This window comes from Emydura macquarii, unplaced genomic scaffold (genome assembly GCF_026122565.2).
Source record: "Emydura macquarii macquarii isolate MOO-44397 ecotype Brisbane River unplaced genomic scaffold, CSIRO-AGI_Emac_v2 contig_1027, whole genome shotgun sequence".
NCBI classification, from domain to species: Eukaryota; Metazoa; Chordata; order Testudines; family Chelidae; genus Emydura; species Emydura macquarii.
Genome location: NW_027131164.1, coordinates 7,018,889 through 7,046,359, shown reverse-complemented (window position 1 = coordinate 7,046,359; position 27,471 = coordinate 7,018,889). Strand labels below are relative to the sequence as shown.

The 27,471-nt window shown below is 38.2% G+C and overlaps 2 protein-coding genes across 7 annotated transcripts in view; one reads left to right on the top strand and one right to left on the bottom strand.

Moving 5' to 3' along the window:
* The window catches only part of VSNL1 (visinin like 1), a 125,325-nt gene extending 123,457 nt beyond the window's left edge, over positions 1 to 1,868 (top strand). For both annotated transcript variants that reach the window (XM_067544739.1, XM_067544738.1), the window contains exon 4: positions 902 to 1,868. In XM_067544739.1, the coding sequence (XP_067400840.1) occupies positions 902 to 1,099 (198 nt within the window). In that variant the 3' untranslated portion in view covers positions 1,100 to 1,868. The remainder of the gene's footprint in view (positions 1 to 901) is intronic.
* Positions 1,869 to 3,333: 1,465 nt separating this feature from the next.
* The window catches only part of SMC6 (structural maintenance of chromosomes 6), a 109,170-nt gene continuing 85,032 nt past the window's right edge, over positions 3,334 to 27,471 (bottom strand). For 4 of the 5 annotated variants that reach the window (XM_067544733.1, XM_067544735.1, XM_067544736.1 and 1 more), the window contains 6 exons: positions 24,151 to 24,296; positions 18,534 to 18,659; positions 14,736 to 14,841; positions 13,020 to 13,172; positions 10,826 to 10,923; positions 3,334 to 7,317 (listed from right to left, as the gene is read on the bottom strand). In XM_067544733.1, coding sequence (XP_067400834.1) covers positions 7,209 to 7,317; positions 10,826 to 10,923; positions 13,020 to 13,172; positions 14,736 to 14,841; positions 18,534 to 18,659; positions 24,151 to 24,296 — 738 coding nt within the window. In that variant the 3' untranslated portion in view covers positions 3,334 to 7,208. Of the gene's footprint in view, positions 7,318 to 10,825; positions 10,924 to 13,019; positions 13,173 to 14,735; positions 14,883 to 18,533; positions 18,660 to 24,150; positions 24,297 to 27,471 lie in introns of those variants that run through there. The other variant, XM_067544737.1, reaches the window with a different exon arrangement.

The following is a 27,471-nucleotide window of genomic DNA, read 5'->3' as shown; positions in this document are numbered from 1 at the left end:
ATTTTTGTTTTCATGATTTCTGAGAACTATGCAGCGTGTGCAAACATGCATGTACTTATAGTTTAACAGAGATACATTTGACCATTTTCTGATGTGTGTGAACACTTCTAGAGCCTAAAATAGGAATTCTCAAACACACACATAGATCTAAAACAACTTTACATTTTTACATGATGGGAAAACCTTTTTATTCTTGGTCAAATGTTCCACAGATAATCATGTTGCTTTTTATTAGATCAACATGATCTTTTAACAAAAAAACCAAATAGTTGAAGGATACAACCTTAAGAAACTGATCAGTCAAATTTTGTGTAAAGTGTTTCAAAGAGCTGAGGGTTGTTAAAAACATCTGATCCAGAGCATAGGGGATTTGAGCTATAGTGTTGTTCTTCCAATTTGTTTTACAACTAAAGAACTACACTTCTATTGAGTTATCATAAATAAAACTATGAATCCACTTGTAACTGGAAACTCACATAAAGAAAATCAACCTTACTATTAAACAAAGGTTCCAGGTCTTTGAAGAATCAAATTGGTTCTAATGTGCCTAATGGAATAAGCAGTTTAAAGAATCTTGTATTTATATTAATAAATTGAGTTAAAATATTTGAGGTTATTTGTTGTCAGAAGCAAATGGGCTTGGGATTTTTAAAAACAAATTGAAGGCACAATGTTAATCACCTTCTCGAGGTAATGAGAGTTCTGTGGCACCTTAAAGACTAACAAATTTATTTGGGCATAAGCTTTCGTGGGCAGAAACCCACTTTGTCGGATGCAAGATAGAAAATTATCTCTGCATACAATCATGTCACCTTAAACATGCACTGACTACATTTAATTATACTTACTCCAACTCTTGATTTTTTAAAATTATTGTTTTCCTTTTGTTTTCTCTCCAAAGGCTATTTACAAGATGGTGGGTACTGTGATAATGATGAAAATGAATGAGGATGGACTTACGCCAGAGCAACGAGTAGACAAGATTTTCAGCAAGATGGATAAGAACAAAGATGACCAGATAACACTGGATGAATTCAAAGAAGCGGCAAAAAGTGATCCTTCCATTGTATTACTCCTGCAGTGTGACATTCAAAAATGAGCTAATGTAAAATGTATTATGGACTGCACAGAAGTTTAGATGTTCCATTCAGTTTGCAGCTATTTCCACACACACACAAATTGCTTGGACTACCTATAAATGGACTTGCTTCTTGTGTTTGAAACACTTGTGTGCATGAGAATGTCATTTGCTAAAGAATTTTAAAAGTATATATTATAAAAATAAACTGCCACAATGTGACGTGTGCAATGTCATTTCATAACAACCTATTCCTCTGAAGCCTGTGCAGCAGTACCATGCTGCACTGAAATTATATTATTGATTGTTCGTTTTACTGATGTTAGCTATGTGTCTCCTAGCCTGAGTAATGTTAGTGACACTGACTTCCCATGGTAATGTAACTGTTGATTATAAACCATGTCACCATTCTGCTGTAAAGTAGTACTGGACAGACAGAGGGCAAAAGTTCCTCAGTTCATGAGTCTGATCCACACATGTGCTTGTATTGTCAGTGAATATAAATGTAATTCCATTTGCATGCCTTTTAGGTTTGCCTTAATTCTTACCTCATTTGCATCCTTTCAATCTGGAAAGAGCTATGTCAGAGGAATGCAGTATAAACAAAGTTAAGTAACTCCTGCTAAAATGTTCCCTTAATTAAAATGTATATATACACATTTAAAATATTGTTTTACTGGACGTTTAAAAAAGTTTTATTGGAAGTATATTGATTTTTGCCTGAATTATCAAAAGCTTCCAGATCGGTTGCAATATATGTCCCAAAATAAATTTATAACATTTGAACTTTCTCCCCCCAATTCTTATTTCACGTCTTTAGCATGTTGCTACTGGGAGAAAAAATATGACTGTCACTACAAGAATCTGCTGCTACAATACTAGAAAAATACATATTTCATTATGAAAGCAGTGTAAATGGAACTGGAAGTAGAACTTATTTCTTGTCCAAACTGCCTTATTTGATGAATTGTGTTACATGAATTCAAATGTTGTGGTTCTCATATGTATTTGTAGGGACAGATTCTCAACTCTACTTGTCAGAGAGAAAACAGCCAGTAGGAATGCAAAGGACTTCACCCTTACAATTCTTCCTTATCCAGTGCATTCTAGTGTCTGATCTCCCTAATAATGTGACAACAAATCCTACTTTTGCAAAAGTTGTTACTTCTATAATATATATTTCATAGAAGAAGGAAAAGCCAGGGTACAGGAGAGCACTGCCAGAAGAGCAGTGATATAATCATGTAAACTTGCAGCTCCTCTCTTTTTTTCCTCCTTCAGAAAAATCACTGAATATTAGAAACCACGTCCCACCCACAAAAGGACCTTGATCCTTCTTGTTACTATATCTAGTCCTATTAAATCAACTCTGATATTCAAAAGGTTCAGGTCAAGATTCCTTCTATGTAACTTAAAAATAATTTTCTCAGAAGCCTTGATTACGGAGGAGAAACCTGACATCCCAGTAAGGCTCTCACTCAAAATTAACTCAGAGGGCAGCAACAACAGAGTCAGTAGAGAGGAGTTAAAAATTCGATGGCTATAAGCGCTGGAAGGTGAACATTTTCAAGGCCAACCATCCAATAATTCAAAACTCAGACCGGAAGGGGTTGCTTTACTTCCTGGTGATTTTTAAAGTATTGCATCATTTCACCCAAACTCTGAAAGCATCATTTTAGATTTCTGGTTGGCCAGAATGTCAATTCTCTTTTGATTAAATAGCTTTGTAAGCTACCTCTAAAGTCAAAGCACCACCCATTCTCTTGACCTAAAGCTGGCCTTACTCTGTCTAATTTATCCTGCATAGCACTATAACATCAATGAGTTAAATAAAAGAGCAAAGAGGATAGTAGAAAACCTATGAGCTAGTAGATACGCAACTCGGTCATACAATATGCCCATTACATGTCTGGAACGACTAGAGGAACTGCAGATAAAAATCTCACTTGTCCAGTTCACTAAAAGCCCTCTTAAGTTTATTTGCCTTTGGCTTCCTTTAAAATGCTTTACAGGATTACAAAAGTGGCAGAAAAATACAATGCACGCACTGTGGCCTTGTTTGCCAGTAGGGATAAGACAGCAAAACTCCAGCACCTAAAAATTACTTTTGTTACCATTTGAAGAAACCAAGCACAGTTCTGCCAATCTGCAAATCATGCCTTAAAAATCAAGATAAATCACCCTGCATTTCTGGATTGAAAAAGCAAGCGAGGCTCTAAGCTTCAAGTCAGAGTAAATATCTCCAAACAAGTCAATAAGCAGCAAGGCAGTAAGTATTGTTTTTACATGTCCATCTATGTTGCAGATTCTTCACAGTAAAAGAAACACACTAATTGTTTCATCCTCTTTTGATTAGAGGAATAATCAGTTAAGTTGGTCCTCTTCATCATGACTACAAGCATGTTGTCATTTAATTTTCCTGTTTACATTAAGCAGCCAAAAGCAGAAATTTCAACTACAACGTTGCACCAGAATTTCACCAAGGCACTGCAGTCACTAAATTTATTAAGTGATATAATTCCTGTTAGTTTAAAAATAAACAAGTGCATACTAAACACTAAGCTAGTTAATTATATATCGGGTACTTCCTTGAATTAATGCTCACATCAATCACTCATTTATTTACTGTGACTTGCAGTTGGTCTTCTACATTTGACTTAGGGTCTCACATTAAAGTAAATGAAAAAGCTCCAACCAGATTTCAGTGGGAATTAGCTCAAGACATGAAAGCACTGCTGTACAAAATGGCCACTGGCCATATAACGGACACAAATAAATCCATATCTCAAAGTACCGAGAATAGGAAGGTTTGAGAACCAGGAAGCTCACTCAAGAGCATTACAAGAACGTACTGATTTATGAACAAATGATTTATTCACGGCAAATCAACGTCACAAAGAAAAGTCCTGGCAGTGAAGCACACATTTGTACACTTTACAGGAAATGATAAATTCAGAAGAAATACTTCATGCAATTTGAATAGAAAGCCTGAACAAATATTTGCTATTGCTTTAAATAGTCCAAGAAAAGTCTACTTATTTCAGGACTCTAGTAAAAAACTTGGGATCAAGTATAAAAGCTAGAAGGAAATTTAGTGAGAGCTGTGGTAATTTAACCCTCTACTTTAACACCCCACCCCCACAGTTATCTAAAAAGGTACTAATGGAGGATGTATATGTTTAAAGTGAAGCAGGCTTTTCCTTGCCTATACACACTCTCTATGCACTTTGTTCTCTTGGCTCCTGAAGGAAGTCAGTAAGAACAAATGCCATATCATTTTTTTTTGGTTCACATTTTGCCAGCAAGGGCATTAGGGGACTTCCTCCCAGGGGTTGCAGATGTCAGTCAATCTTACCATGTAGTTTAAGAGTTTGCAATGCCAGGGTTCCACATCAACCAAAACTAAGCTACTGGTTAGTTCATGAAAGAGAGCAGAGAACCAGGTTATTATAGACAATTGGCCTTTTCATTCCAGGGAAACCATAGCCCTTGGCATCAAGCACGCAGTTTGTGTTGTCCAACTTCACAAACACTGAGCACGGACATCTTAAGCCTGTTTCAGATCTAAATACAGTACCAGCATATCTTCCTCTCAGATTTCCACTTTACAGTTAGTACCTAATTAGCTTCAGTATTTCTAAGACATCTAGCACCTTGTTACATATGTTTGGTGTTTGCAGAAGCATCATGGAAATAAAGTCCAGAGGGAAACTGGCCCTTCCACAGCTGAAGAAAACTTGGACTGTTGAAGTCATTTAAAAAAAAATCTCTCTAATTGAAAAGGAAGCTGTTCTAAAAGAATTTAAAATTTGGCATGAAACAGGAAAAAACCTTTTAATTAAAACAGCTGGCTATTTGAAAGAGCTGAGCTATTCCTGACGCACAGCAACTTCGAAGGAATGCAGACAGAATGGCTTGACTTTTAAACTGAGTTGCAGAGAAGCTCCTAACAGCTTTTAACTTCCTTAGGGGCCAGAGAGTTTATGTGGAGTAATTTGAAAAATACAATTAAGAAACAAAGAAAAATAGTCTTTCCCCTATTTTTCATGATCAAAAGATATAAAAATGTTTTTTATTTTTAAAGCGGCACCTTCCTACTATATTGTACAATAACAAAAGCAGTAAGGTTATTGTACAACATGCCTGCATGTGTTAACGCTATACTACTATTCCTAGATATAGTACAAGATCAGAAGCAGACTGTACAACAGCAAACAGAAGTAAACTACTGTGATATTTACTATACATGCCATTGTACACTGATCTTAACCCCGATATGCATTTTAGCGAATATAACTATTTAGTTTTTATGTTTTTTGCACATATGCTACCTAGCAAATGCCATTTAAAAATATCTGATATGCTTTGAAATTGTCCCCATATTACATGTCTCTTAGCCTAGAGATTTGTACTGGTGGCCATCACTGTACTATCAGAGTGCCTCGCACTTGAATTAGATTAAAAGCAAAGAAAGACTGCTGGCAGGCACGAGGTGTCTTCTGCTGTTGTATATTCCTTTGTATTGGCAGCTCTGGGGTACAAGTTTCCTTTCTGTTTTGCTGTACTATATAGATCGTTAGATATGTATGCATGTATTATATCTGCACAAGATATTACGTATATGTTTTATATAAATACAATCAATGATCTAACTTCTGAAAAAGCAGTATTTGCTAGTTTTATTATGCTGATGCCCTAAGAGCCTCAAATGACTTATGAAGAGAACCCACTTGGGAACAGTGATTAGTTTTCCTGTCCAAGATCACTTTGCCAATAAATTCTGCACTTTTTAATCATGAGAATATACACTGAAAATTAACAGTCTCGCGATACATACAACAACTCTAGTTCCATTGGAAAATTGAACATGTATGTTTAAACTGATAAATACAATAAAAGTATTCAAATATACTTGGCAGTTACATTAGGAAGTGCTTAGTTTACTCCCATTTGGGCAACAACTTTCCTGATTTAGGAAACACAGACCTAGGACGAATTAAACTAACGTTTTCTCCTATGCTGTAGTACCAATAAAGTATTTAAAAAACAAAGCAGCAGAGAACTCTCCAAGTTTAGGATGACAGCTATCTATAGTGCTAGATATTTTGGCACGGATATTTCTGATAATATTACATCATGCAAATTTTACTTCTTGATTGAATGTATTAATAACTCCTCTAACATTATATAACATTGGGCGAGAAGACCTCTTTTAAAAGAAGTGTGCAAAAGTTTCAGAACCCATTGTTTTGTTTGATTTTCATTCTTCAGTAGTTCTGTTCTTAAATATGTCAAGGCAAAATACATAGCTAAATATGTAAACATTGTTAATATCACTCAAAATAAATCACAGATACTGCCTGATAGCACAATGATCCTGTCCTTGATACACTGAACAGCAAAATTTAGTCTTGAAAATTAAGTATATTTTACGTTACATTTTAAAATTTTCTTTTAATAGAGTTGAAAAACCATAAACCTAGCATGCAGAATTTATGAGTACTCGGAGACTTTTTATTTTTAAATATATATATAAACACATTACTACTTATAACAGATTTTAAAGAGTTTTTAAAATGATTTTTCTCCAGCTAAATTATACAAAATGTATTTCAGAAAAGCCAAAAGAGTATATTTTATGCTTTAAGCTCAGGTATTTGGCAGTTAAAAAAAATTAATCAAAATGAACATTTTCATTTAATGTTTTCCATTCAACCAAACTGGAAGTTTTTTACACTAAATTGCAGTTTTACTAAAATTACACACTTCATTTACATTTTCATAACATACTATTTCTCTATAAAATATAAAGGAGCTTTCTCATGTACTAAAAATGTCCTTTAATTAAATTCTCTTAACCTGCAATAAGAAAGTATGGGTTTGTCTACACACACTGTGGAGCAAAGTGCATTAGGATATTTTAGTGTGTACCAACAGGGTATATGCAGACCAATTAGCATGCAACACGTTGGTACATTTTAGAAATCATACCTCTGTAGTACACACTTTTGCACCATGTGTATAGATAAACCCTTAGTAATCTTACAGACATATAAATTATATACATTTATACTATAAAAACCTGAACATTAGGGATAGCATATTAATGTGTCAAAGGTATTTATTAATTTTAGTCTTCTTCCTCTTCTTGATGTCTACGTTGAAAATTTAGTTTTGTTTGTCCTCTTTCAGGGTCGGGCATTCGGAGGATCCGAATAAGGTTACTCGTAGGCAGGGAACTAGAAACAAAACATATACTTTAAATAATGTCCCTCGTGAATGAGTTGATGTTTCTGTCAATTTGACCTTCCATTATCTATTTGCCTTATATAACAGCACATTTTTCTTTGATTGTATAAAACAGTAACATGGAGTGAAGCCCTGGCCCTACTGAAGTTAATTAATAGCAAACTTTCCACGAACGTCAATATGTCCAGGACGTTAACCCACAACCTTTACCTTGAGCTGTGAACTCTATATATTTTATGCCACAAATAATACCATTCTTATTCCAGTCCAATAATTTTAAAATCTAGACTGCATAAATTATACAAATGAAATTTTAAACTGAAAGCAAAACTCCAAGAGAAACAGAATTAGTGCTCAAACACCCTTTAATGTTTAAATTTACCTTAGATCCTAAGGCTGCACACACACACATGGACTCAACCTGAGCGTAATTACACACATACATGTATGCAGGATCAAGTTGCGGGCCAGAGGTTGTTCCGCAAAATACCTTAACTGTATTTTCTTTGTACTTTTGTTTCTGTTACATTAGTGTTCCTCTATATTAATACTGCAATTAAATGCATATACTTTAACATGTAAAATTAGACTTCATAATACTTCATGTAAATGTATGAAACCATATACCTAGAACAATACAATCAAATGGCAAATTCCCACATTTCTAACTAAATACAGCTTCATAAATTATTCAGAAAGGTACTAGCTTTTAAAAAAATATATTATGACAGAACAGAATTGTATTCTGCTCCTAGATTAATGCGAAGGCATTTATTTTAAAAAAATTTCAAAGCAAAGGTTTTAATTCTATCAGTATCTTCTTCTGGTGCCTTCTTGAGGGCAGTGTATTAAATAATTTGTTACTGAACTCCTCAGAATTGTTATGTGCTACATTACTGAATATTTTAGTATCAGAATTAATGTGTGTATATTAGAAATGCATGTTCACATTCCATCTTCCAAAAAGTTATTAGCAATGTCTTTATTAATACTGACTTTTTATTATGTGATTTTACTTATTCTATATATTGATTAACCATGGAAAAAGAGTTCCCTGTATTTATTTACTCTATAATTGGTGGGGAAAAAACCACAAACCAACCACAAACCTTTCTTGGTATGTCAACATTTTTCTTACAGCTATCTAGTTTGAGTAGATTCAAGTTTGTGATTTCCTTTTAGATACACATTACAGTATTTCCTTTTCCCAGGTTATAACATTACCACTTTGACCTTACACTGTATTATCCTGAGCTGAGTTTGTGGGGCCTTTAATGGTATTCTTAAATCTTACATACTTTTTTGTTTTGTTTTGAATGCTTGATAGAATGGCTATGACACATGTATAGCAAACTTGCTCTATGTTCCACCTCAGGGCACATTCTTGTGGTAAAAACATTCTGGTTTTTTTAAGCTACGTAACATTTATTTCTGCTCACATTATTCAGAGTGACAGACATGAAGACTGGCATCAATTGTATTTCAGATCATATCCTACTCTCCATTTCCTGAGGTAGCAATTTTTTTTAAACAACCATGTCCAGTATATATTTAATCATTAGCTTTCCAGTGACCTAAGTATGTTATCCACAGCTTGAGGGACAGACTGTGCCTGGCCTCAAACAGCTGCATAGATCAAGGGGAGATGGTGCAAGCAGCATTCCACACCTGTCTCTTGGGTCCTTGCAAAACGGCCAGGCACAAAACTGGATTGTCATGGTTCATGAACATAAGGAGCAGACATCTTTATTGGCATCAGTGTGCTTGTAATTAACCTACCCTCCTGACTGATCTGATTGGAGCCAGGAGGGTGTTTTAAAAGAAAGCTCAAAAAGGACTTCCAGGTGTTTAATAAGAATCAAACTCAAACCACATCCGCTCTTTCAGAAAAGATTTTACATATGGATGCATGAAAAGAGATAATTGAAAAGCAAATATGACTCACATGGTTGCTAAATAAACCCTGCCAGTACAAAAAAAAAGGGGTACCCTTTAAGTGTAGTTTGGAATGCTAGATCTGTAGCTGGTAAGTGCTCGATAGCAGTCTCACTACTTTTTAAACTGTTCTGGGACATGTGACACAACAGCATCTGCCTACGCCAGTCACACAGGAAAAACAGAACTACCGTTTTTTGTGATCACTATATAGAAAATGCAGGGTAGCCCATTCAAGGTTCACAGTTTGAATCATGAGATAATCAAAAATATAATTTTGATCAAAGAACCAACAGGCCAAAATATATATTTTGTGTGACACTCCAAAAATGTAAATCATTGCACCAATGGAAGGACATGAGGAACGCATGGATGAATAGTCAAATATGTTTCAACAAAAGCAAATAAAAAATCCTTCAAGCTGTTTGATCCACCCATCTAGAGATTGCTGAAAACAATATCTTCTTTACTACAAATGTCTGCACAACAAAGTAGAGTTTAAAAAGCAAAAATGAGAGCGTCTGAAAGACATTAGGAGATTACTTAGACATAACAGCATTTCTGAGACATGGTGGCACAAAAATAATCAGTAATCCCTGACCATCAAACTATATAGAGAAGAAACCTGGTCATCGAGGTAGAGGAATACAACAATTGCATTGGCTGTCAAATGAAAATTTCTAAGGACAGGATATCTGGAGCTACAAAATTCAGCTCATAATGATAATCGTAGGGTGTATTAGCATCACTGAATCAACAGTGAACAAGTCAGAATGTTGCAAGAGTAAGAAAAGCAACACAAACTTTTCAAATAATTAGAACGGAGAACAATTACTCCAGATAAAATGGTTTACTGCAACAGTAAAATAGTTTGGAAAAAGTCTGATACCTTAAGCAAATTACTTCTTGGAACAGTTTGTTCTGGGGCATACAGGAGGAGAGGTTACTTTGAATTCATTTTCAGTAACTCAGGAAGTGGTTCAGAGAAGCTAGTGTAATGAAGACACGAAGGCTACATCTACACTATAAGCTTGATTCCAAGCTTGCTTAGACATAACTAGTGCTAGCTCTCATCTGAGCTAGCATGCTAAAATAGTAATGTAGCTGCAGTATCACAGGCAGCGTGCAGCACGGGCTGGCAACTCCAGCTATGCACCCAGGGGTTTCAGGCAGGATTTGCACTTGGAGCAGCCAGCACAGTGCCACCACTGCTACCTATGCTACCAAAGTTACACTGTTATTTTTAGTGTACTAGCTAAGATGAGAGCTAGTGTATGTCTATGTAGGCTGGGAATCACACAGTGTCTTGTAGTGAACATGCACCCTAAATAACAGTCATAGTATCATGAAGCGTGGAATCACTGAAGGACAGTGGAGTAGGGAGGAGTGAACAAATTCTATTTAAAATCCCCAAATCATCATGGTGGCCATTTAAGAATGCTTTTGATGCTGATATCCAAGGAGTCTATACTGTGAAAAAAGTCTATTGCCTTCTTTCTTACATATTTATTGCACATTTCTAGTGTACTTTTCAAGTTAGAAAGTTTAAGGAAAAATGATTACCTCATGCTTTGTGGGGTGAGCAAAATGAACTGTCGATGACGTTGAGAATCTGCCATCTTGAGCATCATGTCCATTGAAATTCTTCTATTAACCATGTCCTAAGATCAGACAAATGACCATTTTTATTGTTTTGCATTATCATATAAACCATTAATATAACCACTGGCATAAACTAAATTTGGAGATATTTTGCTAACATGATTACCTAATTAACTAAAACATGTACACTGAAATTCCACCAAAATAACTACAGCAAGAGAACATTAAAGTTACAGTCAAGCACTGAAATTCAGGAATAGAGGCTGTGTGCCTGTCAGTAACTCTATCCCTTTGCATGTGTGCATCATGATACAGCCTTCAACTACACAAACACATACTATATCTCAATACATCGTACCTTTTTTCTACCACTTTGGATTCATGCATAGCACTTTATACTATCATGCACCACACAGCATATGCTTAACAGTGCTTGGTAGTCACTTATATACAACAAACACAATGAACAATGCAAGGCCTCCTACAAAGACCTGCCTCACTGCTGTCAATTACACAAGTGGATTGTACAAAGTTGTAGAAAAATATGCATGTTGTATTGTGTTTGAAAACCAGAATATGACCATGAAATTGAAGACTGTATTTTAATGCACATACACTATGATATTACAGTTATCATTTGCTGTCCTGATCACTTAACCATGCACCCTTAAAGTTCTCTCAATACAGTTTCTCATTGGAATTTTCTAGTTGTTTGTTTTTGGGTTTTTTTAAATAAAGAAAAAAATCCATTATGTGAAATTGCTTGGTTAGAACCCACCACAACCATCTGTTCCCGGAGAAGAGCCTCTGCCTCATTCATTAGATACATATCTTGGATCAGTGAGTCAAGACCTTTGATGAAGCTCAGGGGCTCATTGAGTATGCAAGGCTGTAGCTGAAAACTATTAATTTTAACGAGCTGAGAATGTGGCAGAGCTTCAGTAAAGCCTCATTTAATATGCATGCACAGTACATAGAGCTGCCTTCCTGGAGTCTCATTGGATACATGCTTTTGGAGCTGTCCAGGATTGAATTTAAGGTACTATAACCCTAATCACAATAATTCTTAGAGATAGTCTGGTCCACATGACGGCATTAAAATCCAAAGATGATGATCTGTAGAGGTAAGTTTAAGTAAAATAACTTTAAACCTGGATAAATGCATCTGTGTTCTTAAGGGGTGCATGATGAGCCCTTTTAATTTTCTATTTTAGATTTGCATGCTGATATTTTTCTTCTCTCAATCCAATATACTTGAAGTGTGTTCTATTGCAGAGAAGATAATCCAGCTAAGATTTATTCTAATTTGTGAAAAATGTGGTACCTGACATAACTTCCTTTCTAGGATTGCCATCTCCTCCAATCTGTGACTGATTGGGCTATGTCTAGGTCTAAATGGTGCTCCAAACACATGTCATTTCTGAAGAAACAGATTAACTCTCAACAGACCAAATTATTTTCCTAAACTCTCAACAGTCCAAAGAAAGACTCTGGCATAAAAACAATGTTCAAAGAACAACTGAATTATATCACAAAACCCCCAAATCGGGTAGGAAGTTGACATCTATGGATGCTGCAGAGTACCTGTATCCTCCCTGTCTAGATTTATGATATTTTGTATATCCATGTTTCAATAGCTTTGGAAGAACTCTGGTGTATAAGCATGGAGAGGAACGTATGCCTACCTCACATTTCCAAGAAGCAACACTGAACTAAATTGCTATACTTGTTCTACCAATAAAGGCAAAACTGCACACTGATGAAATGAGGACATAAGCTAGGCCCAGAGTTTTCTTAGCAGATCTCTGAGGCAACCCAGCAATGTTATGTAGTCAGCTGTGGACTGGGGAAGATGTTAAGATCCAGAAAAGCAAGTTATATGGAAGTTATATTTCTGAGTTATCTCATTAACTCAACTTATATTCTAAGTAGTCAGACTTACTTACACAAACATGTGCCTTATTTCTGGTTATTAACTTAGAAAACAAGAGAGTAAGTTAATGTATTCTCTAATTAGCATTATGAAGGAAAAATGTTAGTAAATTCACAACCAAAATTAACTACCATAGCCTTTCAGCTGTCTAATGCTCTCCACTTAACTACTTGGGTAGTTTCTCCATCAAAACTGGAAGATGTAGTTTAAATTTATACTTACCATGTAGACATCAAATTCATCCAAGCATCTGAAAGGAGATTCAGCAATGGACCATAGAGAAAGAATGAAACAAACGGTTGAGAAGGAACGTTCACCTCCTGATAGAGATCTCATGTCATTTAGAGCAGCCTTGTTTACATCTCCAGGCTGGACCTTGAATTAAGTTAAGACATTAATTTAATTATTAATCATGATGGATACTTTCATAAACAGCACAACTATAATCCTGCAAAATTACAAATGGCAATTTTTCATACAAGATTTAACTTTACAAATATCAATCATTAACATGGAAAGCAATATATATATATAATGTAGCAACACAATAAGTTTGTATATTTCAGTGTATATGTATTTCAATGAAACTAAAATAGTTCAATCACACACAATTTTGTAAGGGGTAGTTGCAAATCAACTGTCCCACTACTTTGCCCAAATAAACATGGAACAGATTTAATTTAAACCAATAATTCAGCTTCTGACTTGCTGTTTAATTCTCTGTTTTTTAAAACTGTTAAACTCATTAACCAGTGTAGTTATGCTTCTGCCAAATACCAATGATCATAGAACAGTAGATAACTACCTCACCACTGGTGTTTTAATAAGGAATAGTCCCTCTCTATGAATACATGAAACAGGGTAAACAATCCGTTGGTTCCTTGGATTACAGTGACACCTTGTGGCATCTATATTTACTGGTATGCTGAAGTACTTAAAAAAATAAAAATGCTGTTTTAATTACAGTATCTTTAACAAAAGATATAGGTAAACATAAAAATGTGTTTACTGGTAAGTTTTTTAAACAAAGTGTATTTTATAAGTACTTTCTTTCTTTACCACCTTTCAAGACTAATGTAGGTGTTGAATCACTCACCACAATATGTCAACAGGACAGAAATCAAATAAAAGGGACCCAAAAGAGGGACTGGATACATCTGAGCAGCAGAAATAATGCATTGCTTCCCCCCATCCCCTTTTTAAGATGGTGTTGTATGTTGCAGGAGTTTGAAATGCTATGTAAATTTTGCACCTTATCCCACATTCTCTCTCATCTAGAGAAAAACATTCTGACCACATGAGTAATTTATATCATTTTTAAAAAGATTATAATGGGTCTTCAACTGTTCAAGAGTCTGACAAATTGTTTAATTTCCAAGTGGTTAATTTCCCTAATCAAAGGTGGGATGACATCAAATGACAAATTATTAATTGTAAATATAAGGAGGAGTTTAGTGGATATTCCTGTAATATACCATGACTTCTCTTGTGGTCATCTTCCTAGTCAACATTTGAAAAGTTAGAATACAAATCTGAATCAATGCTGACCAATTATACACATCTACATCTTCATCTTTTACATTTTAAATTTACATTTAGGTACATTTATTCCTGTAATAGTTTATCTGCTCCTCTTATTTTTTCTGAACCTGAAGTTCTAATCCTCTGACAAGATAATCAATTCACACTACCTGTGATGTTAGAAGATTGCATGGTATGACTTCAGATAGAGAACAGGAAACAGAAATAGTAAAGTAAATTGACAGAAACCAGATTTCTGTTTTCATGCAAAAATCTGTATTAATAAATGCCAAGGAACCAAAATACATAAAGGTACCTGAACGGAATTATTTTTTTTAAGGATTAAAATGTCCATGAAAGTTTGATGTTAAATGTAACTTTTAGTAAGGTATTAATAATGTAAATACATTGACTTACTGTTATTGAAAGTGTTTCATTCTTGTGGTCAAAACTTATTTTTCCAGAGTAGGATCGCTGACGTAACAAGAAGTCAAAGTAGAGCTTGCATCGTAAAGTAAGGCACCTTTTCAGATAAATTATGCAAATAAACATCAGATCGGTGATCTTTAAAACAATATACATAAAAAAGGTGAACAGATTTAGAGTAAAAGATTCTACATCAAAAATGAAAGAGTGGAATCAATCATTTAATTACTGTTTCATTTTCGTAATATAATACATACATACAATAGCTGTGTTCTGTGTGTTAAGGTTGCACATGTAACATACTTAATAGAACTACAAAAGCAAGGAAATAAATTAACATTTAAAAGTACATACTTTCCATTCCTCTATCGAGACACACATACACCCCATAAGTAAACATTCTACAATTTACTTTAGTATGTATGGGAGCCATCCAGTACCAACTTCCCAGACTCCCCTCCCCCCATCCATTTTTCACAGTTCTGGGGAAAAAAACCATTGATGTTTGGAGAAGGGTTTGCTAAAGGCTCAAGGGGGGAACCCCAAAATGCAGTAAATAGTACACTGAGGTCCCAAAAAGGAGGAAGCTCCCAGACTGGAGGAATAACATGAATAAGATCTTTAGGGGACTTTACCACAGTGTCACAGACCTAGTGGTCGGAGCCAGAATCTGCGGTCATGAGACAGGAATCAAGAATCAGCTGGGTCAGAAGTAGGAGACAAATTGGAGATCAGAGCCAAAAGTCTGGAATCAGAGTCAGGCCAGGTCAGGATACCAGGGGGGTCAGAGGGAGGAGACAAACTGGAGGTCAGGAACCATAAGTCAGAGGCCAGGCAATCGAGGCAGGAAAGCAGAAATAAGTAGTGGGCCCCAGATTTCTTTGCCTCCCTTAGATGAGCTGCCTCACATGGCACATACTTTGTGAATACCCTGGGTGCTGTGGAAAGAGCAGGATGCCTTACTGGTAGTGAGACATTCCCACCAGGAATCAGTTATTTCCTGTGAGTTGGATATTTGGAAATCTGCAACTTGCAAATTGAGAGCCATGTTGTCATTCTGAACCTGAAACAGCAGATGAATTTATTGATTGCCTGGGGTAGTAGTGTGATGGAAGGGAAGGCATCATCCCAAAAGACCTGACCTCATGCTGCTCTGGAACAATATATGTTAAACTTCTTGTTTATCTTGGAGTGGCATTCTCCACTGAGTGAAGTTGTTCGGCACTGAGTTGTGTGACTCCCACTTGTGATCAGTGGCAAAATGCCTGATAAGGCTGTTAACCAGTGAGTTCTGAGCACCAAGGATGTACATTACAGAAATTGTGATGTGGTTCTGGATACACCCATTCTACAAGTTGGCTGCCTTCTATAGGCATCCTTCCTTTTTCCTGGAACCCTTTCCTTGAATACTGAGGGAAACAGGTGACTGCACTGCAGCCATCTGAGGATACATCTACACGAGCATAAAAGACCTGTGGCATGGCTGTGGCTGGCCCAGTCAGCTGGCTCACGTCGAGTTGCCAAGTCCTGAGAAAAAGAATAAGTGGAAATGACGCCTGAAATAAATGGAACCAAAATGACAGATTTTGCATTTCCAGTCCAAGGACACTGCACCGGAAGTGCGCAGAAGCAACTGGCCTGAAAAAGAAGTGGAAGTGGCTGCAACCAACTACAAAAAAGTGGCTACCGGAAACTGCGAAAAAGCCCAAATCCTGCAACTCTTGCAGGAAATAAACAACTCGCAGGGAAAACAGGGCCAATTCTACTTATAGTAAACAGACTTGGCAACTGCCCTCTGCCCTGAGATAGGTATGTTTTTCAGGAGAGCTACAGAGGTCTTACAACCCATTTGGACAGTGTTTATGTGGAAATCAGATATCCTTTCATTCGTCCTGCAATCAAGATGAAAAGCCTACGTAATACCCCAAAGGGCCCAGACTTGTCCAGGAAAGAGGTGAGAACTTTTTTCCATGTATGGAAGCTCATTTCTTTTCTTGAAGAGTGAGGCTTGGGATAAAACACCAGTAGGTGAATCTCTTGATTAACATGGAATTTTGAAGAAACTTTATGTAGGAAGTAAAGGTGTGGACATAATGTCACCTTAGTAAGATAGCACCATGTACGGCCCCTACCCTCCTATGAGGAATGAGGTCTTAAGGGAAAAATAAAGGAGGGAACAGTTACCCACTGATTCAAGTGGGATTTCCCTCAGTGCATATACTAAGTTGAGGTCCTACAGTGGAAATGACTCCTTGACAATAATGGTCAAATGTATGAAAACTAAAAACCTCCCAAGCTGAAAAGCTGTGATGGCAGTTAGATGAACCTTAATGGAACTTGGTGATTTTTAAATTCAGCAGGTAATCAAGAATGTGTATCAGACAGAACTCAAGAGGAGGCATAGATCAGTGGCTGGACCAAGTCTTTTGATGTGGTCTCCCATCTTGCGAGCAAGTTAAAGAAGTATGGGTTGGATGAATGGACTATAAGATGGATAGAAAGCTGGTTAGATCATCTGGCTCAACAGGTAGTGATCAATGGCTCGATGTCTAGTTGGAAGCTGGCATCAAGCAGAGTGTCCCAGGGGTCATTCCTGGAGCCGGTTTTGTTCAACATCTTCATTAATGATCTGGAGGACGGGGTGGTTTGCATCCTCCCAAGTTTGCAGATGACACTAAGCTGGGGGGAATAGTAGATACACTGGAGGGTAGAGATAGGATACAGAGTGACCTAGATAAATTGGAGGATTGGGCCAAAATAAATCTGATGAGATTCAGCGAAGTCAAGTGCACAGTCCTGCAGTTAGGACGGAAGAATGCACTACTACAGACTGGCAACGTGGTCTGAAAGAAGAGACGTGCAGGTATCCGCCCCAGGAGAGATGATGGCTGGGAAGCCTAAAACCTTAAGTGGGTGTCCTCAAGGAAACCAGGAGGGAGGTGAAAGTTGCAAATAACCCTAAAACTGTGACATTATATATATAAAAGAACTAATTAACAATTAAGTTAAGTAAGACTATTAATTACACTAGCACAGGGCACAGAGAAGAAGGCAGATGCTGCAGGGGTTCTGTGTCTCTGTCCTGGGCGTTAAGAAGGAATTGAGGGATGGTTGGACCCATTCTGCCCTCAGGTGCGGGGGCATAAAGTCATGTAAGCAAAGCATATCCCCAACTGACACTGCTGGCCAAAAGAATTCAATCTCACGTGCATGGCGCATATGCACACAAAAAGTGGAATCGAAGAAATGCTAACCATCTAGAAGAAAGGGCTGCTAGAAAACAGCAGCTTCTAATTTTAGAGCCATATTCTAACCTCAGGTGTGCGTTCAATAGCATATTTTTATTTCTGAACTCTCAGTAATAAAGAACCCATTTGCAAGGTGAACAACGTCTAAGCAAAGCCTTCTGGTAACATCCAGTGCATGGAACTCTCTCTTGGGATTAAGTGATGCAAAAAAATTATTTATTTATTTATTTTTAAAAGATTTAATTAGTTGCAACTCTTGAAATACTTTTTGTTATACCTTTCCCAATTTCAGTTTTGTTGGGTGTTTTAGAGAGAGAAGGACAAAGAGAGGATAATGGTCAAATAGAATTATTGAAAAAAGCACGTATGGTATGAGGGCCTAATATAGGATTTTTAAAAGTGTTGAATACAAAACTTTCTTCTGAGTGGCCCTGGGAAATGCCTAAATTTCCACAATTCATAGAATTTTGTGACAAATATCTTTAATCTGCCCCATCACAGGTATTTGAACCACTAACACTACAATGAAGATCACACTCACCTTCTGAACTGTTGATATGTTTTATATCTCTCTGTCATTATTTGATCCAGCAATTTAATAAACTTCTTCAAATTCTTCACTTTGCCTTCTGCATCCTGATATTTTTCCTTTGCTTCAAGAAGCTGCCTGTTTTATCAGCAAAAAGATTTTCATAAATGTCCAGTTAAACTCAAAAGATGATGTTAGGACCCAAGCAAATAATTGATGTTTAATTTAAAACCATGCTGACAACCAAAATTCCCTTTTCAGAAAACAGAAAAAAAATATAATTACAATCTATTAAACTATAACTCTAAAGCTAACATATGTGGGCACATAAGCTAAATTTTCTAAGGGAAAGGTAAAAAAAAGGTTAATAAAAGAAAGTTTATTGTTGTTTTTTGGGGAGAAAAGGAATAGTAAACTTCTTATCTGATATTTTCCTTTCTGCTAGCAGTGTCTCCCACAATTCTGATACACATGGGCTATTCCCCTTTCTTCTACTTTTCTTCCATTCTGATCTGTATGGGCTCTTACCGGCAGTGGGACTTCCTCTGGATTTTCCACCCAATCCCTGGTTCCAGGGTTTTCCCCTGATATATCTATTGTCTTTCCTCTGTTGCTTTTGTGAGGAGGATGGATGAAAGGAGCGTTTCTGTCTCTTGCTAGGTTTCTAATCTCTCTTCGGAACATTGCATAGACAGGGGAGGAGCTGTTCGGTTTGACAGCATTTTCTGCACTGTCTTATCCAATTTTTCCCGAAATAGGGGATAGAGCATGTGAATTTAGAGAGACATGGGATTTGTTTGTTTCATTCCAGGGAAGAAGCCATATACGGCATCTGCCTACTGACCTGAATTCCATGGCCCTGGCTGAAAATCTCATTACCTCCATTGAGGCACCTGTCATGAATGCTGTGGCTAAGGAAATTTTCTTAAGAGCAGACCAGAAGTCAGGTTGGTCTCTGGCCTTCAGATCATCCAGACAGAATACTGTAACTCTTACTAAGTATGTTGTTGCCAAGGACAATCTAAGGAGGCCAAGGAAGCTTTATGGTCCCTTCTAAGTCTGGCTTGCACCTTTCTGTTGGCTGGATCTTTGGGAAAGAAATCCCCTTCAGATGGGATTATCATATCTTTTCCTAGTGATGTCACTGCAGCACTGATCTTTGGAATATTGGAATGACACTTTTCGGGCCCTTGCAATTTATAGTATTTTAGATGTGCCTCTGTTAGTGTGTTCACCCTTGTCAGACATTTCCCATCCTTCCCTGATCACAACCTCAAAGGATGGGGGCAGGGGAATTGCTACCTCAGGTGAGGATTTGGAAGGTGGGTATTTGTTTTTAGGCTTGTCCTAGTGTTCCTAGTCAGGTTGGATCTGAATTGTGAATGCAACCTTTCTGCACATGGCTCTGAATATCTTGGGATGAAAATTTTGGCTGCCTTTTTTTCCCCATGTCCTGCTCAGAAACAGAACCTCAGAGCTCCCCCTTCCTCAGCAGAAGAGGAGTTGCCTGAATCAGAGGACAAATACTACTTATGTTTTTTGTACCCTTTCTTGCCCTCTTTAGAGTTTTGTGGATTCCTCCCCCCCCCCCCAATCTTTTTGGCTTGCTTTGCAGATGTTGCTGCATGACTGTGGCCAGAGCACGGTGTCTTACAGTTTGCTGAATGAGGAGCCTTATGCCCTCTGAATATGTCTCCCTCAGTGTCTTCCCGCTTCAAGGTCCCATTTCCCCTGCCCAGGAGATGGGGTCTCATTGTCAAAATTCCCAGATTTGAAACAGGAAGAAGGGGAAACTAGATAAAAGCCCTGCTTCTCTCCCCAAGGAGCAGAGAACCCCTTTTAGGACTTGGACAGTGGAACCAGGAGCCCTTTAAGTTTTTTTTCCTTCCTCTTTCCAGTCCTGTGCTGCCCTGGGCTTTACATCCTGGGCTGGCTGACTGGCTGAAGTCCTCCTCCTCTCTTGGAATCTCTTTCCCCACTCTGCTTGGGTTTCCTGATTGGGCTTTTCTGTGTTGGAGTTGCAGCTTTTTGGGGCAGTAAGAGACCCAACATGCATTTCTGATGCAGAGCCCCGCGCCCTAGAAGTACCAGGGTAGGCTAGCTGAGAACAGGTGGGGCACAATTTGCCCTCTGAAGAGCTTGCAAAAGCTGTCTCAGCACACTGCTTGAATTTAGCTGCTGTTGGTGCAGCTGCTCTGCCATGCATTTGCAAGGGGGCGGGAGGGGGAGAGGAGAGGAAGGAGAGGACAATGGAGCACAGGAGTCTGGCAGGGAGGATTGCAGTGTTGGCTCCACATGGCTTGCACCACCACACTGCTCAATACTCGATCCAGGGCAGGAAGAGAAGCAGAAATAAAGAACAGCTGCTTGCTACTGCCTGAAAAATACTAAGAAAAATAAAGGCTAGCAAAGAAGAGTCAGGAGCAAAGCAATTAGCCATCTGACTACTGCAGAGAAGGGAAAAGATCTGGTGGCAAACCAGAAAAGGGGGCATGGCTAGCACAAGCTATGCTACCACTCTGAACTGCCTCCAGGAACTGAAGACAGGAGAGGAATAGCCCATATGTATCAGTATTCTGGGAGATGCTTGATTGCTGAATAACAGTTTCAGTTTTATCTCTACATCTGTGCTCTCATAACAAGAAATCATTTAGTCTAGAATGGACTATTGCATTGACTATGTCAAACAATACAGAGGTGCCTCACTGGTTGAGATTTGGTATCCAACAGTTCCCCCGATAACGGTATTACAAGCTCCAGTAGATACATTTCAAACACTTCTAGCTGTATAAAACAACACATTTACAAGGAAGGGAAATAATCCAGACCAACAGATTTTCTCTTATGAGCAAATAATTTACAGGTAAGAACAAAAGTTTCCTAGTCTCAATCTTTCAATCTGGAACAGATTGTTTAGAATTAGCAAGCAGTCCAAACCCAGATTCCTCCACTACTCTAAGTCTTCAAATTCAATTCTCAGTAGAATCAAAAGAACATTCAGCAAGGTACAGGCAGGCAAAAGGACAGTGAGCTGTCTTCCCAGAGCCAGGACACAAGATGTCATTCTTAAGACTGGATAGGTTTCTGAAGTCTATGGGCAAGGATTCATTGGTCTAACAAATGGAAGAAAGGGGAAGTTGACAGTAATGTCTATACATGAGAAGTTAGGAACAGTACAAAATTCAGAGAAGCCAAGGAACACACTGAGAAATCTGGGGTCAATGAAGTTAAGGAAAATAAGGAGTTGTTTTTTCCTAATTATATTAGGAACAAAAAGAATCTTGAAAAGTGTACTAGTTCATTGCTAGATGGAAATGGCAGAAATATCAATAACGCACAAAAGGAAAACGTGTTCAATAAATATGCCTGCATTTGGGGGGAAAAACAGAATGAGACTCACCCTATGATGGTAATATTCCATTCTACTAGAATCTATGGAGGATGTTAAACAGAAGCTACTAAACTTAGACATTTTTTATTAACAGGTCCAGATAACCTGCATCCAAGAATTTTTAAAAAGCTGGTGGAGGAGCTCACTGGACCATTAATGTTGATTTCAAATAAGTCTTGAAGCAAGTTAATAAGTCTTTCAAATAAGTCTTGAAGGAAGTTCCAGAAGGCTTGAATAAAGTGAAAGTGCCAATTTTTAAAAAGGGTAAATAGGAAGACCCAGGTAATTATTGGCCTGTCAGCCTTACATCAATCCTGGGCAAGATAATGAAACCAGCTGACAGGGAACTTCATAATGAACTAGAGGGTGATGTAAATAAATGCAAATAAACAAGGGTTTGTGGAAAATAAACCCTGTCAGACTAACCTGATTACTTTTTTGATCAGATTACAAGTTTGGTTGATAAAGGTAATAGTGTTAACGTAATATACTGACTTCTGAAGCATTTGACTTGGTGCCACACACTATTTAGATTAAGTAACTAAAAACAATATAAAATTAACATGTCACACAATAAATAGATTAAAAACTGTCTAACTAATCTCAAAATGTAAATTTTGCAGATGACAAAAATGGGGGGGAGTGGTAAATAATGAAGAGGACAAGTCACTGATTCAGATCAAGCTGTATCGACAGGGTAACAGTGAATAAAAAGCTGGATATGAGTCAGCAGTGTGCCCTGGTTGTCAAGAAGGCTAATAGCATATTGGGCTGCATTAGGAGGAGCATTGCCAACAGGTAGCAGGAAGTGATTATTCCCCTCTATTCGGCATTGGTAAGGCCGCATTTAGAGTATTGTGTCCAGTTTTGGGCCCCCCACTACAAAAAGGATATAGACAAGTTGGAGAGAGTACAGTGGAGGGCAACAAAAATGATTAGGGGGCTGGAGCACAGGACTTATGAGGCGAGGCTAAGGAAACTGGGCTTGTTTAGTCTGCAAAAGAGAAGAATGAGGGGGGATTTGATAGCAGCCTTTAACTACCTGAAAGGGGGTTCCAGAGAGGATGAAGCTAGGCTGTTCTCGGTGGTGGCAGACGACAGAACAAGGAGCAACGGTCTCAAGTTGCAGTTGGGGAGGTCTAGGTTGGACATTAGGAAAAAGTTTTTCACTAGGAGGGTGGTGAAGCACTGGAATGGGTTACCTAGGGAGGTGGTGGAATCTCCATCTTTAGAGGTTTTTAAGCTGCGGCTTGACAAAGCCCTGGCTGGGATGATATAGCTGAGGTTAGTCCTGCTTTGAGCAGGGGGTTGGACTAGATGACCTCCAGAGGTCCCTTCCAACTCTAATATTCTATGATTCCGATGGACGTAAACTGAAGTGGACAAATTCACACTGGAAATAAAGCATACATTTTTAATTGTGAGAGCAATTAACCAAGAGAATAATTTACCAAGGGCCATGGTCAATTCTCCATCACTGACAATTTTTAAATCAAAACTGGATGTTTTTCTAGAAGATCTGCTCTAGGAATTATTTTGGGGAAGTCCTACGGCCTGTGTTATACAGGCAGTCAGACTAGATGATCACAATGGCACCTTCTGGCCTTAGACTCTATTAAATAAAGACTAGAATTCTTTTTTTTTTTTTTTCAAGACAGCTCTAGTTCAGTCACAAATTATTGGACTTGATGTAACATTACTCAGGGAAGCTCTGCAGCCTGTGTCATGCAAGAGGTCAGATTAGATGATCATCCTGGTCTCTTTGGCTTTAATCTATGAATTCCCCAACTCCAAATATTCAAAAACCCACAGCAGCTGGCACCACTTACCTAGATGAGTGTGATGGACCCTGCCTTGGATAAATGCCATGCAAAGTGAGGTGGTCAATGTCCTAATGCCAGAGCAACAGACATACTAGGCAGCGGTTCCATACTCCATTCTTCTTATTTTTGGCACATTGTATATACAAACAGAGATTGTACGGTCTTTATGGTAGGGAGTATGTTTAGTAAGTTCCTCTGGAGCACACAGCACCACATTTCGGTACGGTAGAAATAATGCAACGGACAGCCAAATATATTTAAGGCTATGACTACTCCTTATTTTAAAAAAAGTGCCTTCACTATTTATCAGGTTTATTAAAAAAAAGTTTAGAGGTAATTAAAATAAAATTAATCTACTGTCCCAATGAAACAATCATTCTGCCCTCCCACCCCAAAAGATGTAGCCCTTGTTTACTTTATTATTTCTTCTCTGTTTCCATGATGATCTCTTTCTGAATTTATCTTGTCCCTTAAGCGATTCATTTCTGTGTCAAGACTCTTGACAGTTCTGTTGACTTCTATCCGTTGTGGGCAGATTTGTGTGGCCTGGGCAATCTTTTCCTAAAGAGAAATTTGAAGTGTTAAAAAATGTTATACATTTTGGTTTATTTGTATCTCAATAGTTAACATTTTGTATGGTGAAAAACAGTAAGAGAAATTTCAAGTTCATTACTAATGGGCTCTTCACCTATGGAATTCAGAGAGAGTTCAATGTTGTAGCTGGAGGCTCCAGGACTAAGCTCTCTCCTTCAGTTCAGCCCACCAGAAAAAATTTCCACAGTTGTAGAAACACTACAGCAACCAATTATTAGTATTAAGACAACCTGATGCAATTAATTAAATTATCTATGTCTAAGTCTGCCTTGAGAGAAAATTTTCAGTTTATATTCTGGTCATTTACCAGACTACCATGGTGGGCAGAATTCAGAGAGAAGCTGCTATCAGAAAGAAAATTATCAGGTAAAAAATGTATCCTTCTGTTGCTCTTCTCTGTTCTTTCATTATTCATAGGAAGTAACAAGCAATGTATCTCAGAAGTAGGGAATGAAAGAATAAGCAAAGTTTAATTATTATAGCAGAGTAATTTAGATGGAAGTTCCCCCCATATAAACCAAGAGCTTTATAAACTAAGGGGTTATGAGAGAACCAGGCCAGGAGCACCTTCTTACCAAAGGATGCCTCCTCTGTAGAGAAATGGAAATTTTATTTTGCAAATTTTCCTCAGCTGAGTCTCAGAGCCCTTCCCCTGTGCTTCTAGGGTCTTCTGCACATAACTTTCCTAGATGCTTAGCATGCCAGCTGGTGCACAATTTTTCCTTTTGCCTGCAGCAACTTTAAACCTGTAAGGCCTCGGCATTTTGGACAGAATGAGATGAAAAGGTACAACTGACATATGTACTCCAAATACTTGAGATGTATCTCTAGCACTCAAGGAATGCCCCTTCCACAGGTTAGAACAAAATGGTGGGCAAACTATTTCCGAGGTACTAGGAAAGGGAACTTTTCTTGAACTGAAAGGTTTCTAGACCTATAAGCATAACCTTTTCCTCATGACAAAGGCTGTGTGGTTCTTGTATGGACATGGGAACTCATTCCAAAACTTGCCTTCAGAGGTAATATGACTAGCAAGGCCAACCACAGACTTGTCTAATTTGTCACTGTGATTAAGCTTGGCTCCTGATATTCCAAGTGCATGATGACAAAATGCTGCTATGGCTGGTACCCACATTTCTACAGTGCTCGGTTGCAGGACTCCAACCAAGCCTCCTGGAGAAACACTAGTGTACCTGCTATCACATCAGAACTTTGGGATTATTATTGCATTTCTATGACAGCATCTAGAGGTCAGGGACCCACTGTGCTGGGGACTGCACAAAGAGGTAGCCTTTGGCCCAAAAAGTTTTTTGTTTCCCCTCACACCAGGAACGTAAATTTGACTAGACCAATGAATGATACACCAGAACTGAGTTCTGTCTGGATATTAACTATATCAGAGGTTAATAGAGAATCCATGCTGAACTACACTTCTCTTCTGATGCCCTGATGTAGATGTTCCCAGTCTGACTGAAGGAGTTCCTGCTTCAAGAGGTCTGGTGTTCTCCGTAGGTATAAGTGCCTTCTAGGCCAGTGGAGGACTAGGAGAACCACTACAACTCTCCCTTTTTCTCTTTTCTGTATCTTTTATGTGAATTGTATTGAAAGGTAAAAAATTCTTCTCTACCCAGGATATTATTTCCATTACCACGAAGAAGCTTTGACCTCTGGTTACTTCCTGGTTTGGGAAGGGATATAAACACTCATGTCTCAATCATAAACCAACCTCTAATGGGAGATAGGAGGAGACTTCATCTGCAAGTATCATAACCTATATGCTTTCTTGCACCTTGCACCAATGCAGCTGCTACTGATTCCTGTTACAGTCAGGAAATTATACTCAACGAACCACTGATCTAGTCCCTAGTCCCTAGCAGAAAGGAAATCGGTAAGAAATGCTCTGCAGCCCAATGTCTCTCACAACTATGGATGTCTGGGAAGTAGACAACAGTGAATAGATGTAAGGAGGGTTATGAAACAAGAAATTTGGTAGGAAAAAAGTACCCTTTTCTTTTTGTAACCTTGCCCAAAAGCCTGTATTATTTTTGGGCCGTTGCCTGCAGCACTTTCCTGCCACAGGAGGTGTCTGCAAAAGTTAGAAGGTCCACCTTGTAGTGCTTAATTACGGTGTTAGCTATAGACTAAATGGTCACTTTGCAAATTTCCAAAGTGGATGCATTTGCTTTTTCCACTCATCAGGGAGTGAGCCTCGATCCATTCTGTTAGAGGAATCTCTGATGATTTGTAGGCTTCACAATACATAGTCTAATCCACTTAGTGATGGAGGACTTGGAAGCTCTGAATCCATGGCATTTTGAGTGGAAGGAAATTAATTGGGAGCCCAATCTTCTTGTGGATTCTGCATGCTTTTCAAACTTCTTATGACATCTAAGATGCGTCACACCTTTGCAGTTGAACAGAACAAAGGAAGCACAACCTCATTTTCCAGGAGGAATTTCCCTTCACAAGAAAGGATTTTGGTATCCTGGGCATCATGTTGTCCTCATGGAACATTAAGTTAGGCTCCTGCCTAGATAAGGCTACCAGCTCAGACACTCACCTGGGAGACGTGACAGCAACTAAGAAACAAGCCTCAACGGATAAATAAAAGGCCAAAACTGAAATCAGAGGCTTGAAGGTATGGCTTGTCAGGCCCCCAAAACTAGTGGAAAGTCACATTTTTTGAAAGATTGGTGTGACCACTGGTCTGGCTAATTGGACTGCTCAAAGGAAACTGGCTACTTATGGACAGTCTGCCAGAGACCACAAATGAACAGCATGTAAAACAAGGTTACTTACCAGTAACTGTTGTTCTTCGAGATGTGTTGCTCATATCCATTCCAATGTAGGTGTGTGCGCGCCCCGTGCACAGATTCCCGGAACTTTTTTCCCTAGCAAGCCCCGCATGGCCAGCTCCGGCGCCCCCTGGAGTGCCGCGCTCATATCGCGGTATAAAGGGCGCTGCTGGCTGCGCGGGTCCCCAGTCCCTTCTTTCTGCCAACTCCGACAGTGGGGACGGGGGTGGGTTTGGAATGGATATGAGCAACACATCTCGAAGAACAACAGTTACTGGTAAGTAACCTTGTATTCTCTCTTCGAGTGATTGCTCATATGCATTCCAATGTAGGTGATTGCGTAGCCG